The following is a 19,888-nucleotide window of genomic DNA, read 5'->3' on the forward strand; positions in this document are numbered from 1 at the left end:
CAAAGAAGTGGCAAATGAAATACAATGTTAGAAAGCGTATGGTCATGCACTTTGGTGGAAGAAATAAACAGGCAGACTATTATTTAGATGGGGAGACAATTCAAAATGCAGAGATGCAAAAGGACTTGGGAGTCCTTGTGCAGGTTACCCTAAAGGTTGACCTCCAAGTTGAATCAATTGTGAAGAAGTCGAATGCAATGTTGGCGTTCATTTCTAGAGGTATGGAATATAAGAGCAGAGATGTGATGTTGAGGCTCTATAAGGCACTTGTGAGACCACACTTGGAGTATTGTGTGCAGTTTTGGGCTCCTTATTTTAGAAAGGATATACTGACATTGGAGAAGGTTCAGAGTAGATTCATGAGAATGATTATAGGAATGAAAGGGTTACCATATGAGAAACATCTGGCAGCTCTTGGGCTGTATTCCCTGGAGTTCAGGAGAATGAGGGGGGATCTCATAGAAACATTCTGAATATTAAAAGGCCTGAAAGATACAGCAAAGTTATTTCCCATGGTAGGGGAGTCTAGGATAAGAGGGCACGACTTCAGGATTGAATGACGTCCATTTAGAACAGAGATGTGGAGAAATTACTTTAGTCAGTGGGTGGTAAATCTGTGCAATTTGTTGCCACTAGCGGTTGTGGAGGCCAAGTCATTGGGTGCATTTAAGGCAGAGGTAGATAGTTTCTTGATTAGCCAGGGCATCAAAGGGTACAGGGAGAAGCCAGGGGAGTGGGGACGACCGGAAGAATTGGATCAGCCCATGATTGAATGGCGGAGCAGACTCAATGGGCCGAATGGCTTACTTCTACTCCTATATCTTATGGTTCTTACCCCTTCTCCTGTCAGTAGAAACAGTTCTATCGGGCTTAGTAGCTAAGCCACACGTGAAGGCCAGGAGCTGGACTTGGTTGTCAGAGGCTATTGAGGCCCATGCCTTTGCAGCATTTAATATGTAGTGGCAGCTTATCCCCACTACCAGCCCTGGCTATAACAACCCCTAAAGGCTGGACTAGCAACTGCATATTCCAGGTTGTAAAAGCTCCGGGATTGTCAGGGGAGGAAACAAAAGAGGAGGAAGCATTCCATTATTGATCAAGGAGACCAGCAGTGTGTTAATGAGGGAGGCTTCCTCGGAAAGCTTGCCAAATGAAGGTGAGTGGGTAGAGTTTACAAATAAAGAGGGTGCTTACTTTTCTGGGGTGCATTTCAGGGCTTTTAATGGCCCATGCAAGACAGATCATATGTAGGCAAATCGTAGGGAGGTGTCAGAGGAATAGGTTATAGTAGTGGGGGTTTCAACATCCCAAATATTAACTGTGATTGTGTTAAGCTTAGAGAGTGTGGAATTTTTAAAAAGTGCTGAAGAAAGCTGCTTTATCTACTTCATAGTCCCACTTGAGAAAGAAATTTTGCACACATATAATTCACATATAATTTATGTCAACTTGTTTATGTTAACTTATATGTGGCTTCATCTTGGAATGTATTGTGCTGCTGCAGATGGCTTATTTTCTCAGTATTTATTCTTTGTGTTTGTAAGCCTATGAAACTAGCTTGAACTTAAAATTCAGGGCAGTACTGGATGTCATTTTACATAATAAAGCTGGTTCAGTGGGTGAGCGTTTTGAGGATTGGCGACCATACATTTATAAGTTTCAAGGTTGTTACAAAGATATAAGGATAGCCTGGAAATTATGGCCATAAATTAGGGGAAAGTTTCAAGCTCATACACCAGGACCTGGCAAAGGTAGACTGGGAGCACGACGGCAGCTGTATCTCCATCTGCACGGTGGGAGTGAAATAGGTTCTGCCTTCACCTGTTCCTGGAAGGATGAAGATTAGCAAGTTCAAGAAACCTGGCAAGTTCAGGGATACTGAGGTTTTGTTAAAGGGGAAAAAAGCATATGGCAGATTTAGAGAACTGAAAACAGGGGAGGGAGGTCATTCAGGACTATAGAATGGATGTGTGTGTGTGTGTGAGAGAGAGAGAGAGAGAGAGAGAGAGAGAGAGAGAGAGAGAGAGGTGCACAAGATGAAAAGAGGTACAGATTGAGGCTTTAGAGAGGGCGCAGAGGTGACTGACTACATTGCTGCCTGGATTAGAGAGCATGACTTATGGGGAAAGGTTGAGCAAGCTCGGGCTTTTCCATTTGCACTGAAGGAGGGTGAGAGGTGACTTGATAGAGATGTACAAGATGATAAAAGGCATAGATTAAGTGGATAGCTAAAGACCTTCTCCCAGGGTGGAAATGGCTAATACGAGGGGGCGTATTTTAAGGTAATTGGGGGAAAGTATACAGGTGATGTCAGAGATATGTTTTTTACACAGTGTACTGCTGTGTGGAATGTGCTGCCAGGGTCGGTGGTAGAGGCTGATATACTGTATTAGGGACATTTAAACATCCTTAGATAGGCACATGGATGGCAGAAAAATGGAGAATTTTTGTAGGAGGGAAGTGTTAGATTGATCTTAGAGTACACTAAATAGTTAGCACAACATTGTGGGCTTAGTATTTTCCAAGGAGAAGGACATAGATGATAAGGAGATCAGTGCTGAGCATATTGATATGCGAGGGCATTTTGGAGGAGATAGTGTTGGGTTTCTTAAAGAGCATTGAGGTGGATAAGTCCCTAGTGCCTGATGGGATATATCCCAGGTTATTGAGAGAGGCAAATGAAGAGATTTTTGGGGCCTTGACCAATATCTTTGTGTCTTCTATAACAACAGGCAAGGTCCTGGAGGACTGGTGAGTAGCTAATATTGTTCCAGTAATTAAGAAGGGAACCAGGGATAACCTTGAAAACTATAAATCGGTGAGTCTCATGTCACTGGTAGGGAAGTTACTGGAGAGAGTTATTAGGGATAGGATTTATGAGCAACCATGGCCAAATTAGGGAGAGCCAGCATAGTTTTGTGTGAGGCAAATCATGTCTTACTAACTTGATTGAGTTTTTTTGATGAGGTGATGAGGGTGATTGATGAAAATGGAGCTGTGGATGTTGTCTACATGGATTTTAGTAAGGTGATTGATATGGGAGACACATCCAGAAGATTAAGATACGTGGGATCCATGGTGAAATGTACATTTTGATTCAGAACTGACTTGCCCATAGAACACAGATGGTAGAGATCAAAGGGACTTATTCTAGCTAGAGGTCTATGATTAGTGGTGTTTCACATGGATCTGAACTGGGATCTTTGCTGTTTGTGATGTATATAAATGACCTGGATGAAAATGTAGTTGTAATGTAAGTCTGCAGATGATATGAAGATTGGTGATGTTGTGGATAGTGTAGAAGAGTGGCAAAGAATACAAAAGGATATAGATCAGTGCAGAAATGGGCAGAGAAATGGCAGATGGATTTTAACCTGGCCAAATGTGAACTGTTGCACCTTGGTAGGTCCAATGTAAAAAGACAGTACACTGTCTTTTCAGGACAAGATCCCCAACAGTGTTGGTGAGCAGAGGGATCTTGGGATCCACGTTCATAGCTGCCTGTAAGTGGCTACACAGGTTGATGGGGTGCTTAAGAAGACACATGGCATGCTTGTCTTTGTTAGTCGAGGCGATGAGTTCAAAAATTAGGAAGTTATGTTGCAGCTTTATAAAATTCTCGTTAGGCCACATCTGGAGTAGTGCATACAGTTCTGGTCGCCCCATTGATCGGAAGCATGTCGAGGCTTTGGAGAGGGTGCAGAAGAGGTTCACCAGGATGTTGTCTGGATTAGGGGGCATGTGGGATAACAAGAGGCTGGACAAACTTGGGTTCTGTTCTCTGAGGCGGCAGAGGCTGAGGGAAGATCTGATAGTTTATACGATTATCAGAGGCATGGATAAAGTAGGACAGTATCTTTTTCCCAGGGTTGAAATGTTGAATACCAGAGGGCATGCATTGAAGGTGAGAGGAGTAATTTAAGAAGGTGTGAGGGTCAGGTTTTTTACAGAGTGGTGGGCGCCTGGAATGTGCTGCCAGGGATGATGGTGGAGGCAGATACATTAGGGACTTTTAAGAGGCATCTAAATAGGAACATGAATGTGAGGGAAATGGAAGGATATGGACATTATGTAGGCAGGAGGGATTAGTTTGGTTGACCATTTGACTACTAATTTAATTGGGCTGGTACAATATTGTGGGCTGAAGGGCCTGTTCCTGTGCTGTACTGCTCAATGTTCTATTTTCTATATCAGGACTGGAAAGGAATAGAAGAGAAACAATAATAATAAGCTGGGTGGAGGGAAAGCAGTACTAACTGGCAGGGGATGGGTGAAACCAGGTGAGGAAGAAGGTGGGTAGGTAGGGGAGAAGGGAGAAAGTAAGAAGCTGGTAGGTGATTAGTGGAACAAGGAAAAGACTGCAGAAGAAGAAATCTGATAGGAGAGGGCAGTAGATCATGGAATAAAGGGAAGGAGGAAGAGTATGGCCCATGAAGGACTAAAGAGGTAACTGATGGATGGAGCCAAGAGATGTGTGTGAGGTTTTAAATGATTTTGGAAGTCTTATAAAGGTGGGAAGAGAAGAACCAGGATGAGAAAAACCTTAGTGTAGAAATCCAACGATCCCAAAAGGTGGCAGTATAACATGGTGAATAGAACACAGCACACAGACTGGTACAACACTGCAGCAGGCCTTTCAGCCCATTATGTGTGTTCCAAACCAGTCAAACTAAATCCCTTCTGCCTGTACATGGTCAATATCCCTCCATTCCCTTCACATTCATGCATCTGTCTAAATGCCTTGTAAGAGTCGCTGTCATATCTGCTTCCACCACCACCCTAGCAGCATGTTCCAGGCACCCACATCTCTGTGAAAATAAAACTTGCCTCAAAAAAGGATCTTGGACCTGAAACACTGACTCTGTTTCTCTCTCCACAGTTGCTGACTGACCTGAGTGATTCCATCATTTTCTGCTTTAGTTTTTAGTTAGTGCTTTGATAGTAAGCTGGCAAAAGTGACCCTTCAGGACACTCCCCAAAACAATATTATGACATCAAAGTGACTTCAGACTTTATAGCACAGGGCTGAAGCTCACTCTAACTTGGGCTGCATTACAGATACCAGGCTCTTTTGCATCTGACATGCAAAATTTATGTGTAGAAACGAATGACATCAAAAATAGCCAGGGTTCATTCCCATTGCACTTAATTACATGTGACGATTACATCAGAACTTTAAATACTGTTTAAATAACCTACTTTTTTTCATTGTTTTAAAACTCTAATCCCCTTGCTATCTCTAGTTCCCTCTGTCTCTAATCCCCTCCCCATCCCTAATCTCCTTCTCATCTCTAATCCCCTCCCCATCTCTCATCCCAACCCCATCTCTACTCCTCTAACCATCTCTCGTTCCCTCCCCATCTCTAATCCCCTCCATCTCTTGTTCCCTCTCTATCTGTCATTCTCTCGCCATCTCTAATCCCCTCGCCATCCCTAATCTCTTCCCCATCTCTAATTCCTTCTGCAACTCTCATCCCCCCCATTGTTAATCCTCTCCTCATCTCTAATCCTCTTCCTATCTCTTGTTCCCTCTCTATCTGTATTCCCCTCACCATCTCTAATCTCCTCGCCATCTCAAATCCCCGCCCATGTCTAGTTCCTTCTCCATCTGTAGCCTTCTATTGCATCTGCATTCTTCACAGTTAGGTTTTGTGATCTTCCAGTTGGATTCAGTACATTTCTGGTGGGTGCGTTGTATTCTCCTAAGCCTCTAATTCTGTTTAAATTAAGGCTGCAAGGACACTGGATAGAAAAGGGTTGTAAGGAAATGGGATACACTCAGCAAAGTACTTTGGACAAAATGGGCAAATTGACCGAAGAGCCTAATAATTTCAGTGCTGTTTCATTCTACCTTAATGATGCAATATTAATGCAAGCTTCTGCATTTGGTAGATTTCATCAGTTTAAAACCAACATCTCAGTGTTTTTGCATTAATCCTCAAATTGATCCCTTTTCACTCTGCCGACGGCCATACTAGCCTGAAGAGGTTAGCACAGTTACAGATTGGCATGTATGATGTAGTAAGAGTAAAAAGACATTGATGGGAGTTATATAAGAACATCCAAACAGTAGTAAGAATGTGGTCTACAAATTACAATGGGAGATAGGAAATGCATGTCAAAAGGGCAATTTTACAATTGTCATGGGGATTCCAATATACAGGTAGACTGGGAAAATCAGGTTGGTGCTGGATCACAAGGGGGGGAGTTTCTAGAGAGCCTATGAGATGTTTTCTTAGAACAGCTCCTGGTTGAGCCCACTAGGGCATCAGCTATTCTGGGTTGGGTGCTGCGCAATGAACAAGAATTGATTAGAGAGCTTAAGATAAAGGAAGCCTTAAGGGCCAGTAATCACAATATGATAGAATTCACCCTGCAATTTGAGAAGGAGAAGCTAAAGTCAGATGTATCAGTATTACAGTGGAATAAAGGGAATTACAGAGGCATGAGAGAGAAGTTGATGGCCAGAATTGATTGGAAAAGAACACTGGCAGGGATGACAGCAGAGCAGTAATGGCTGGAATTTCTGGAAGCAATTCCCAAGGAGAAAAAAGCATTAAAAAGGCAAGAAGACGTGGCTAACAAGAGAAGTCAAAGCCAACATAAAAACTGAAGAGAGGGAATATAATGGAGCAAAAATTCAATGGAAGTTACAGGATTGAGAAGCTTTTAGAAGCCAAAACAACTAAAAAGATAGAGTACAAAGGTAAGCTAGCCAAAAATATTAAAGAGGATACTAAAACTTTCTTCAGATACATAAAGCGTAAAGGAGAGGTGAGAGTGGATATCGAATTGCTGAAAAAAATGATGCTGGAGAGGCAGTAATGGTGGACAAGGAAATAGACTATGAGATGAATAGGTATTTTGCATCCATCTTCACTTTGGAAGACACAAGCAGTATGCCGGAAGTTCAAGTGTGTCAGGGGGTAGAAGTGAATGAAGATGCCATTACTAGGGAGAAGGTTCTTGGGAAACTGAAAGGTCTGAAGGTAGATAAGTCACCTGGACCAGATGGTGTACATCCTAGGGTTCTGAAAGAGGTGGCTAAAGAGATTGTGGAGGTATTTGCAATGATCTTTCAAGAATCAATAGATTCTGGAACAGTTCCAGAGGACTAGCAAATTGCAAATATCACTCCACTCTTCAAGAAGGGAGAGAGGCAGAAGAAAGGAAATTATAGACCAGTTAGTCTGACCTCAGTGGTTGGGATGGCCATAGTCAGCATGGTTTCTTCAAGGGAAAATCTTGCCTGACAAATCTGTTGAAATTCTTGGAAAAAATAACAAGCAGGATAGACAAAGGAAAAACAGTGTACTTGGATTTTCAGAAGGCCTTTGACAAGGTGCCACACGTGAGGCTGCTTAACATGCTACGAGTCCATAGTATTACAGGAAAGATTTTAGCATGAGTAAAACATAGCTGACTGGCAGGAGGCAAAGACTGGGAATAAAGAGAGTCTTTTCTGGCTGCCTGCCGGTGACTTGTGATGTTCCACAGGGGTCTGTGTTAAGACCGGTTCTTTTTAATGCTATATGCTAATGACTTGGATGATGGAATTGATGGCTTTGTGGCAAAGTTTGTGGATGATACAAAGAGAGGTGGAGGCACAGGTAGTTTTGAGGAAGTAGGGAGGCTACAGAAGGACTTGGACAGATTAGGAGAATGGGCAAAGAAATGGAAGATAGAATGCAGTGCTGGTAAGTCTATGGTCGTGCACTTTGGTGGACGAAATGAAAGGGTAGACTATTCTATAAATGGAGAGAAATTTCAAAAAACTGAGGTACAAAAATACTTGAGAGTCCTTGTGCAGGATTCCCTAGAGGTTAATTTGCAGGCTGAGTCTGTGGTGAGGAAGGCAAATGCAATGTTAGCATTCATTTCAAGTGGACTAGAATATAAAAGCAAGATGTAATGCTGAGGCTTTATAAAGCACTGGTGAAGCCTCACTTGGAGCACTGTGAGCAGTTTTGAGCCTCTTATCTATGAAGAGAAGCATTGACATTGGAGAGGGTTCAGAGGAGGTTAGCAAAATTTATTCTGTTCTGAGATTGAAAGGCTTGTCAAATGAAGAGTGTTTGATGGCTCTGGGCCTCTACTCACTGGAATTCAGAAGAATGAGGGGTGACCTCATTGAAACCCTTTGAATGGTGAAAGGCCTCGATAGTGTGGATGTGGGGAGGATGTTCCTTATGGAGGGGTGTCCTCTTAGAGTGGAACTGAGGAGGAATTTCTTTAGCCAGAGAGCGGTGAATCTGAAGAATTCATTGTTACAGGTGGCTGTGGAGGCCAAGTCATTGTGTATATTTAAGACACTGGTTGATAGATTCTTGATTCGGGCCTCAATGGATATGGGGAGATGGCTGGAGACTGGGGCTTAGAAGGAAAATAGATCTGCCATGATGGAGCGTTGGAGCAGATTCAATAGGTGAAATCTTATGGTCTTATTGTATATATCGTGTAAATAGTATATAGATTTAAATGATTTTGTGTATATACACAGTATATATTCACAGACCTCCAGCCACAATAACACCCCTTCACCACTGCCCTCATTCTTCTATGGCCAAGTCAATATTGTTTCCAATCTACTGAATTCATGGATCCTACATGCCTTAATCTTCTGAACCGGTCAACCAAGATGGTTTGATACATCCTGTAATTGTGAGAGACACTATATAAATGCAGGGTCTCTTTTGTGCATCACAGAATCCATCCCTTTCCTCTTCATCTGTTGTAATTTAGCATATCTGAATGTATCTGAATGACACAACGTGGGAAACGTATCAAGGAGGGGCTAGAATAAGGGTTGACCCAACAACATTAGGGGAGAGGTGGTAATGGCGGACAAACTCAGTAAGTATTTTGCGTCAGTCTTCACTGTGGAAGACACTAGCAGTGAGTCCAAAATTCAAGAGTAGAAGAGAGTGTAGTTGCTAGTACTAAGGAACAAATGCTTGGGAAGCTGAAAAGTCTGATGGTAGATAAGTCAACTGGACCAGATGGACTACACCCCAGAGTTCTGAAAGAGGTAGCTGAAGAGATTGTGGAGGCACCAGAAGTGGTCTGGATTGGTCACAGAGGACTAGAAGATTGCTCTGCTCTTTAAGAAGAGAGGGAGGCAGAAGAAAGGGAACGATAGGCCAGATAGCTTGACTTCAGTGGGTGGGAAGATGTTGGAGTCAATTATTAATGATGAGGTTTCAGGGTACTTGAAGGCAGATGATAAAGTAGGCCAAAGTCAGCATGGTTTCCTTAGGAGAAATCTTGCCTAGCAATCTGTTGAAATTCTTTGAGGAAATAACAAGCAGGATAGGCAAAGTAGAATTAGTGCATGTTGTTTACTTGGATTTTCAAAATGCCTTTGACAAGGTGCCTTACATGAGGCTGTTTAACAAGATAAGAGCTCATGGGAGATGGATGGGTAGAAGATTGGCTGATTGGCAGGAGGCAAAGAGTGGAAATAAAGGTGATCTTTTCTGGTTGGCTGACAGTAGCTTTTCTCAGGAATTTGGTTGACAGAATCGATGGCTTTGTGACCACGTGTGTGAACAAGACAAAGCTGGGTGGAAGGGCAGGTAATGTTGAGGAAGCATGGCGTCTGCTGAAGGACTCAGACAGATTCGGAGAATGGGCACAGAAGTGGTAGATGGAATATAGTGTTGGGACATGTATGGTCATGCACTTTGGTCTAAGGAATAAAAGTGTAGACTAGTTTCTAAACAGGGAGGCAATTCAGAAATTGGAGGTGCAAAGGGAGTTGAGAGTCCTTGTGCAGGATTCACTTAAGGTTAACTTGCAGGTTCAGTCAGTGGTAAAGAAGGCAAATGCAATGCTAGCATTCATTTCGAGAGGCCTAGAATATAAAAGCAAGGACGTAATGTTAAGGCTTTATAAATCATTGGTCAGGCCGCATTTTGAGTATTGTGAGCAGATTTGGGCACCTTATCGAAGAAAGGATGAGCTGGTACTGGAGAAGGTCCAGAGGAGGTGCCTGAGAATGATCCTGGGAATGAAAGAATTAACTTATAAAGAGCGATTGATGGCTCTAGGCCTGTACTCGCTGAAGTTTAGAAGAATGAAGGGGATCTCATTGAAACCTATAGAATATTGGAAGGCCTTGGTAGAGGGGACATGGAGAGGATATTCCCGATTGTAGGAGTGTGTAGGACCAGAGGACACAGTCTCAGAATAGATTTTAGAACAGAAATGAGGAGGAATTTCTTTAGCCAGAGGGTTGTGAATTTGTGGAATTCATTGCCACAGATGGCTATGGAGGCCAAGTCATAGGGTATGTTTAAGGCGGAAGTTGATAGGGTCTTGATTAGTCAGGGCGTCAAAGGTTACATGGTGAAGGCAGGAGAATGGGGTTAAGAGGGATAATAAATCAGCCATGATGGAATGGTGGAGCAGACTCGATGGGCTGAATGGCCTAATTCTGCTCCTATGTCTAATGGTCTTAAGGAGTTATTATTATGTAGAGACCAAAGTTGCAATGCACCACATCTGATATGGCAAACAAGGCTGTCATAACAAAATTAGCAGCAAGGGACTGCCACTGAGAAGCTCTGGCTGTGAAAATTGCAGGGAAATAGTTCTGTAAACCGTCAAAATGAAATCTGGGGGAATGCCAGCTTAGAAGGGAAGCTAAATTTATCTGAGTATGTAGTTTTTAGGATTCTTCCTCACAAAATTACCATAATTTTTCTAGTATAAATAGCAAGTGTCTATACCAAAACGTTTACTCCTTCCTCAAAATGAGTATATTTTGGTATGGGTGAGGCATTTGCTTTCCATTGGGGAAAGCAATTAACAGGAATCGAAATAAAGTGAAAGGATAATCAAACACAGTTGGTAGCTCAGTGTCTGACATTATTCCGATGGCTCCCTGTTAGAGCACAGGTCAGGCAAAGGTGCACCAGTTGACCAGGAGGCAGTGAGTGTGGCCTGCCTCCACTCTCCACCGGATGTTGGTTGTTCCTGCATCTTTGATGGTTCCTTGTATCTCAGTCTCTAGGAACCCTTCCATCCATCCTCATGTGTTTTGCAAGGTAGCTTATTAGGGTGGACTGCTGCTTAAACACACTTTTTTTTTATCGTGTCACACCAGACAGTCAGCCATTCTTGTCTGGCATGTGGTGTCAGGATTGGTCTCCTTTTGGATTAACCGGGTCATGATATGAACGTTCCTGACTCGACTCCTATATTTTTTTTTTTAACAAGGCTGAGTGGCCAGCTCAACGCTCAACCCGGCACGGACGGAAAGCGTGCTCGGGGGTGGCCTAACTTGGATTCGAAATCGGGAGCCTTCGCTCTGGAATCTGGTGCTGATGCCACTGTGCCACCAGCTGGCAACACAGGTTAACCACATTATTTCTCCTCTGTGGCTGTAGCTGAGGAACCGCTGGAGAGCGGAGCACTGTGATGGGTCTACCTCAGGCTACAGTGGTTACTCAGACTAATCCTAGGGGTAGAGGTAATCCAATGAGGAATAGTCAAATCATAGAAACATAGAAAACTTACAGCACAATACAGGCCCTTCGGCCCACAAAGCTGTGTAGAGCATGTCCCTTCCTTAGAACTCCCTAGACTTACCCATAGCCCTCTATTTTTCTAAGCTCCATGTACCCATCCAGGAGTTTCTTAAAAGACCCTATCATTTCCACCTCCACCGCCGCTGCCAGCAGCCCATTCCACGCACTCACCACTCTCTGAGTAAAAAACCTACCCCTGACATCTCCTCTGTACCTGCTTCCAATTGTGGAAGAAAGCCAAGAGGTACAGGGCAAGGGACGCACCCCGGTTCAGAAGAACAGCGTTGTGCATGTCAAAATATGATGAGGTGGCAGACTGGTGAAGCTGCAACACCGGACTACATGTGCACTAAACCGTACATGTGGGGCATCACAGTAGCGCATTGGTTTCCAGTGCCAGCAACGACCCCAGTTCAATTCCTGCCACTGCAGAGTTTGTACGTTCTCCCTGTGACAGTGTGGGTTTCCTCCGGGTGCTCCGGTTTCCTCCCACATTCCAAATAAGCAGGCTAATTGGTCACATGGGTGTAATTGGGTGGTACAGGCACGTTGGGCCAGAAGGGCCTGTCACTGTGCTGAATCTCTAGATAAAATAATGTACAACACTAACACACATATGTAGGGAACAGTACATGCTTGATACAATCCCTGGAGCACAGGAGAATGTCAGAGGGTGGCAAATCTCTAGAATTCTCACGCCTGGAGGGTGGTGGAGCGTATTGAACGGTGAGATAGGAGGTGGCTGAGTGGCCCACTCCTACTTCTACTTTCTTGTGTGACCACCACACTCTTCCAATCTCTGTACATCCGCCTCACACTCACTGTCACTTTCACCCTTACTTTCCCTCCGGATGTCAGCCATTTACCTTCCTTGAACATCTCAGTGGATTCATGAAGTCACTCCCATTGGAACAGGCTGCACGTGACCTGAGAGGGGGCTTCTAGTAGACAAGGCGGAGCCCACCTATTCACTCCACCCCCATCGATAGGTACAGTAGCATCACAAATATGGTCAAGGTCGAGGGCCTCTATGACTGGTAATAGTGTTTTAAATTAAATAGTATAACAGTGACACAGAATTTCTTTGCACTTTGTCTGTCGGACATCTCCCTCAAACCTGCCCAGTGTCGGTAACCAAGGCCTTCTGGTTGAGCTGTTCCCTCAGTGAGGGGCACTGCCATTCTCCTGCACCTTCACCTCCTCCTTTTAGAGAGATACAGCACAGAAACAGGCCCTTCAGCCCATTGAGACCATGCCAACCATCAACCACCTGCTTACGCCATTTCTACACTGATTTTATTCTCCCACATTCCCATCAACTAACCCCCCACCAGAGTCTACCCCTCACATAGATACTAAAGGACAAATTACAGTGGCCAATTAACTCAGAGCATATGGGAGGAAACCAGAAATTCACCTGTAAATTAACGGTTAGAGAATATTGCACAAGGACTCCCAAGTCCCTTGGCACCTCAGATTTTGAAGTTCTCGCCATTTAGAAAATAGTCTATGCTTTTATTTCTTCTACCTAAATGCATGACCATGCATTTCCTGACATTGTATTCTATCTGCCACTTCCTTGCCCATTCTCCTAATGTATCTAAATCCTTCTGTAGCCTCTCTTCTTCCTCAACACTATCTGTCCCTCAGCCTGTCGTCGTATCGCCAACAAACTTGGCCAAAAACCATCAATTCCATCATCTTAATCATTAACATAAAACACAAAAAGAAACAGTCCTAACACAGAACCCCTGTGGAACATGACTAGCCACTGGCAGCCAACCAGAAAAGGCTCCCTTTATTCCAACTCTTTGCCTTCTACCAGTCAGCCATGCTGGTGTCTTTCCTATAATACCACGGGCTCTTATCTTGTTAAGCAGCCTCATGCATGGCACCTTTTCTCTTTCAATATTTTTATTAGTTTCTGCATAAAGGAATACAGAGTACAAGAAGATATATATTATGTCAAAAAAAGTACCAAATACATTGTATTAAAAGTACAGTTACAAAACCCTGTATTTGTAAAAATTAAATTAAATCATAATATTGAAATATAATAATTTTGTTGTACAGAAAAAAATCTAAACCAAAGTCAGAGCTGTTAGGAAAAGTAAGAAAAAAAGAAAAAAAAAAGACCCTTATATAATAAAATAAATTATTAGCCACATCCGTACTTTACAACAAATCAAAGGTTTTGAAAATAACTCAAAAAATGGTCCCCACAATGTATAAAAGTCTTGGCTAGATTCAAAAACTGAACATCAGATCTTCTCTAAATTTAAGCATGACACCTTGTCGAAGGCCTTCTGAAAATCCAAGGACACAATATCCAGCAACTCTCCTTTGTCTATACTCCTTGTTATTTCTTCAAAGAATTCCAATAGATTTGCCAGGTCAGATTTTCCCTTGAGGAAACCATGCTAACTTCAGCCTGTTTTATTATGTGCCTGCAAGTATCCCAAAACCACATCCTTCACAATTGACTCTTTAGGATGTAGCTATCCTGTGTCTTTTGAGTAGCTCCCTGAAATTCCAGCTATTGCTGCTCTGCTGTCATCCTTGCCAGTGTTCTTTTCCAATTGATTTTGGCCAAAACCTCTCTCATTTCTTTTACTCCACTGTAATACTGATACATCTGACTTTAGCTTCTCCTTCTCGTTTCAGGGTGAATTCTATCATAATATGACATGATAGGTTCATTTTACCTCAAGTTTGCTAATCAATTCTTGTTCATTGCGCAGCACCCAACCCAGAATAGCTGATGCCCTAGTGGGCTCAACCAGGAGCTGTTCTAAGAAAACATCTCATAGGCTCTCTAGAAACTCCCCCCCTTGTGATCCAGCACCAACCTGATTTTCCCAGTCTACCTCTATGACTATTCTAACATTGCCTTTTTGCCATGCATTTTCGATCTCACGTTCTAATTTGTAGACCACATCTTTGCTACTCTTTGGAGCATTTGGAGCTCTGTATAGTACACAACTCCCATCATGGTCATTTTGCCCTTGTAGTTCCTTAACCCTACTCACAAGGACTCTACACCTTCTGATCATATGTCAACTTTCTCTAATGATTTAATTTAATTTTTTTTACCAACAGAGCCACCCTATCCTCCTGTCTACCCGTCAGTCCTTTCGATACAATGTGTATACTTGGACATTCAGCTCCGAGCTATAATCTTCTTGCAGCCACGATTCACCGATGCCCACAACATCATACCTGCCAATCTCTAACTACACTATAAGATTATCTACCTTATTCTGTGTACTGCGAGCATTCAAATATAACAGCTTCAGTCCTGCATTCATCACCCTTTTCAATTTTGTCCCCCTTTTACATTGCAGCTCACCCCACTGACCGCAATTTTGCTCTATCATCAGTGTCTCCTTGCTATCAGTCTCACTACACACTATCTCTGGTTGCAAACCAGCTACCCTTTTCTCAACCCTTTCACTTTGGTTCCCATTTTTAGTTTTAATAAGTTGGTGTTGCGAATAAGGAGAGAGTAAAGAGGATTTGTGTCAGATTGGTGCAACTGGCTGATTGACAGCCAGCACGGATTCTGTGGGCAGAAGGTCTACCTCACTCTATGTTTGACCCCTTTGGAAGGGAAGCAGAAAATATGTATTTTTACCAGTTATTATCTATGATCTGTAACGGATGTAGAGCACGATGGGTATTTAAATATCTCACTTCCTCACAAGCAGAGACTCGAGCAGGGGCAACCTGACACAAGGCACAGGCAGACCGAGCGTCAGAGTTGGAAGTGCAATGGCGGAGACTTCAAGTAAAACTGGAGGGGCTGGACTGTTTGCCAAGAATGTGCAGAAGAGGTTCATGAGAGCCCAAGAAATGGTAAAAAATCCTTTTCCTGACATTTAAGATAAGACTGTTTAGAACTTGACGCATTATTCTTTGTTGGGATTCTAACCTTTGTGAGGGGTTTGAAAGTCTTTCAATATTGCCTCAGGTATATGCCTTGCTCTGGATTCTTTAACCATGTACCTGTTCCCATTTGCTAGCTGATTTAGAGCAAAGGACAATTATTGGATTAGAATTTCACTTTGATTGACCACAGGCTAGAGGGACCATCCCAAGGTGCAAAACTGTATCCAAAATGTAGCGCAATATAAATAAGCACATTGCTTTTGTCCTGGAGTGACACTACAATCTGTTTGTTACACAAGTTTTGGGTTTGTTACCATGGATGTGAATTTTTGCGGTCAACTTCAAGTCAAGAAAAGTTATTTTTATAACTTCATTTCTGCGGAGCTTCTAGTGTTGGCTAAACCTGTCCCAGCCCCCGCCCCCGCCCCCATTTCCAGTAAGGCAGGGAGGGGCTTTCTTTCTGTCTGAAGGCTACTTTCTGCTTGGTTCTCCACTCTCGGTTAAGGAAGGGTGACGCGTACCAGACACAAAGGGCTTGCAGAAGTGGGTGCATCCTGTGGTCAGAGCGAAGTCACAGGATGTTTGCTGGCTGCTGGTTGCATGAGTCCTGAGCTCGTAACAGCATTGCAGCGCCTGCTACAGGTGCCCAGCAAGCTGCCTGCACGGTTCAGCTGCTGCAGGTCCTCTCTAGCCTCTTCCACTTTCAACTTTAGCCGTAAGACAGGTGCATAAAGCAGAGGCCTTTCTCCAGGCTGGGAAAAATTGTGTTGGCCTACCTGCTAGCTCTAAGTGTGTGTGTGTGTGTGTGTGTGTGTGTGTGTGTGTGTGTGTGTGTGTGTGTGTGTGTGTGTGTGTGTGTGTGTGTGTGTGTGTGTGTGTGTGTGTGTGTGTGTGTGTGTGTGTGTGTGACAGCCCCAGACTGCGCCCCTCTGTAATAGGTATGCTGAATGCTTCCCTAGTACAATAAGATGAACTTTTTGACTCACAATCTACCTCCCTGTGGTTTTGCACCTTACTGTCCACCACACTTTCTCTGTGACTGTGACGCTTTATTCTGCATTCTGTTATTGTTTTACCTTGTTCTATCTCAATGCACTGTGTAATGATCTGATCTGTACGAACAGTATGGAAGACAAGCTTTTCACTGTATCTCTACATGTGACAGTAGTAAACCGATTCTGATAATTCCAGGCTGATGGATGTGTCTCAGGCACTGTGATTCCCAAGTCAGGAAGCACTACGGAGTCATTCAGCTCTCGTGAAGGTAAATCTCCGAATCAGTCAGCCAGCATGGAAACAGGCCACTCAGCCTTCTGTACCTGGGTGAGATGAGTGTTCACATGGATACTGATTAAACGCTGTCCGTGATTCTCTCCAGTGCTGTATTCCAGAGACTCACCACTCTCTGGGTGAAGAAGCTCCCCCTCAGAACCCCTCTAAATCTCTCCCCCGTCACCCTAAATCTGGGCAAGGGGGAAGATGTGAGAGTTCTGGGAGAACTCCAGTTTCCCTGATCACTGCATCGTACTGCAGCTCCTGACAGACCGTGTTAGGGTACTGGAGCTGCAGATCGATAAACTTCAGCTCATACGGGAGAACGAGGAGGTGATACATAGGTTCCGCAGGGAGGTAGTCACGCCTAAGTTGCAGGAGGCAAGTAGCTAGGTGACTGTCAGGACAGGGAATGGGGATAGGCAGACAGCGCAGAGTAACCCGTGGCCATTCCACACAATTATAACTATATTGCTTTTGACACTGTTATTGGGATTCCATAGTTCGGAGAACAGACAGGAGATTCTGTGCATGTGAAAGAGACACCCAGATGGTATGCTGCCTTCCAGCTGCCAGGGTCAGGTTCACAGCATTGTAAACGGGGAAAGGGAGCAGCAAGAAGTTGTGGTAGTTATTGGTATCAGTGATATAGGTAGGAAAGGGGATGAGGCCCTGAAGAGAGTCTATAAGGAGCTAGGTAGGAATCTGTAAAGCAAGACCCCAAGTGTAGTAATTTCTGGATTGCTGCCTATGCTAAGCACTGGTGAGGGTAAGAACAGGATGATCTGACAGATGAGTGTGTGGCTGAGGAATTGGTGCAGGGGGCAGGGCTTCAGATTTGTGGATCATTGGGATCTCTTCTGGGGAAGGTATGATCTGTACAAAAAGGATGGGTTCACCAGTACTTGAGAGAGGACCAAGACCCTTGCAGGCAGGTTTGCTATGGCTGTTGGAGAGTGTTCAAACTAGTTTGTCAGAGGATAGAGCAGTTGTTGCAACAGTAGACGCAGTGTGTAAGGAGACTGAGGAATGATAGGCAGTTAATAGGACATGACTGCAGTCAATAGGATGGGTTGAAGTGTGTCTATTTTAATACAAGAGGTATCAGGAACAAGGGTAATTAACTGAGAGGGTTCAACAATACACGGAACTACTACATAGAGGGTTAGTACATGGAAATACGATGTTATGGCCATTACGAAAACTTGGCTGTCACAAGGACAGGAATAGCGGCTGGGATTTAGATGTTTCAAAGGAGAAATGGAAGGAGGTAAAAGAGATGGGCAATTGGCGTTGCTAATCAGGGATAGTAACACAATTTCAGAAAGGGAGGATGTTGTGGAGGAATTGTCTCCTGAGTGAATGTGCGTGGAAGTCAGAAAGAGGAGTAAGAAATCTATTGGGAGTATGCTATAAACCTCCACAACCACCACCCCCCCCCCCACCCCACATAGCAACAGACAGAGGGACAGATCGGGAGGCAGATTTTGGAAAGGTGGAAAAGTAACAGGGTTTTGTCATGGGGGATTTCAACTTCCCTAATATTGATTGGCACCCCCCTTGGTACAAAATGTATAGATGGAGCCGAATTTGACAGGTGTGTCCAGAAAAAGATTCCTGATACAATACGTAGAAAGGCTGACTATAGACGAGGCCATTCTTGATCTGATGCTAGGCAATGGACCAGGTCAGGTGTCAGATCTCTCAGTGGGTGAGCATTTCAGAGAGAGTGACCACAACTCTTTAATCTTTACCATAGCCTTGGAGAGGGATCGGAGCAGACTATGTGGGAAAGGTTTTAATTGGGGGGGGTGGAATTATGATGCTATTAGGCAGGAACTTGGTAGCGTAAATTGGGAACGAGTGTACTCAGGAAAACGCATAATGGAAATGTGAAGGTATTTTAGGGAGCACTCGTCTCATTGTCCCATTGAATCAGGGAAAGGATGGTAAGGTGAAGCAATCATGGTTGAAAAGAGATTGGACATCGTGTCAAGAGGAAGAAAGACACTTACTTGAGGTTTAGGAAGCAAGGATCAGACAGGGTTGTACCTTCGGCAATGATCTTTGTGTCCTCACTGGCCACAGGTGTAGTACCTGATGGAGGATGGCAAATGATGTTCCTTTGTTCAAGAAAGGGATCTGCTGTGAGACCCTGCCCTTTGTGATTTTTATAAATGGATGATGAAGTGGAAGGATCAGTTAGTAAGTTTGCAGATGACACAAAGGTTGGTGGTGTTGTGGACAGTGTAGAAGGTTGTCATAGGTTACAACGAGACATTGGCAGGGTGCAGAGCTGGGCTGAGAAATAGCAAATGGAATTCAATCTGGAAATGTGTGAAGTGGTTCACTTTGGAAGGTCGAATTTGAAGGCAGAATACAGGTTTAATTGCAGGATTTTTAACAGTGTAGAGGAACAGAGGGATCTTCCAGTTCACATTTATCGATCCCTCAAATTTGCTGCACGAGTTGACAGGGTTGTTCAAAACGAGTATAGTGTGTTGGCCTTCATTCAACGGGGGATTGAGTTCAAGAACCGCGAGGCAATATTTGCAGCTCTATAAAACTCTGGTTAGACCACACTAGGAGTATTGTGTTCAGTTCCAGTCACCTCATTACGGGAAGTATATGAAAGCTTCAGAGAGGGTGCAGAGGAGATTTGCCTGGATTGTAGAGCATGTGTCATAAGGATATGTTGAGTGATCCTTGGCTTTTCTCTTTAAAATGAAGGAGGATGAAACTTGAGTTGGCAGAGCTGTACAAGATGATGAGATACAGATCAAGTGGATTGCCAGATAGTCCTTTCCATGCGGAAATAGCTAATACAAGGGGATATAATTTTAAGTTGATTGGAGGCAAACACAGAGGTAAGTTTTACAGAGAGTGGTGAGTGTGTGGAACATTCTGCCACAGGTGGTGGTAGAGGCAGATACGTTCGGGGCATTTAAGAAACTCTTAAATAGGCACATGGATGACAGAAAAATGGAGGTCTATGCAGGAGAGAAAGGTTAGATTGACCTTGGAGTAGGTTAAAAGATTGGCACAACATCATGGGCAGATGGTCCTGTGTGCTGCGATGTTTGATGTTCTATGTCCTCTCTGTGATGTGGGGATATGTTTCCTGCAATCTATCTATACCCCTCTTAATGTTATCTGTCTCAGTCCTGTCCCATTTAAACCTCCTCCACTTCAGGGAG

General features: G+C 43.7%; 1 protein-coding gene across 11 annotated transcripts in view; it reads left to right on the forward strand.

Moving 5' to 3' along the window:
* Positions 1-19,888, forward strand: part of LOC132384735 (bridging integrator 2-like) — a 119,026-nt gene that overhangs the window by 8,006 nt on the left and 91,132 nt on the right. For 4 of the 11 annotated variants that reach the window (XM_059956169.1, XM_059956168.1, XM_059956158.1 and 1 more), the window contains exons 2-3: positions 11,221-11,357; positions 15,239-15,386. In XM_059956169.1, the coding sequence (XP_059812152.1) occupies positions 15,303-15,386 (84 nt within the window). In that variant the 5' untranslated portion in view covers positions 11,221-11,357; positions 15,239-15,302. Of the gene's footprint in view, positions 1-11,220; positions 11,358-15,235; positions 15,387-19,888 lie in introns of all 11 variants that reach the window. The other 7 variants (XM_059956164.1, XM_059956159.1, XM_059956165.1 and 4 more) reach the window with 3 other exon arrangements.

The sequence above is a fragment of the Hypanus sabinus genome, chromosome X1, assembly GCF_030144855.1.
Source record: "Hypanus sabinus isolate sHypSab1 chromosome X1, sHypSab1.hap1, whole genome shotgun sequence".
In the NCBI taxonomy this organism is placed as follows: Eukaryota; Metazoa; Chordata; class Chondrichthyes; order Myliobatiformes; family Dasyatidae; genus Hypanus; species Hypanus sabinus.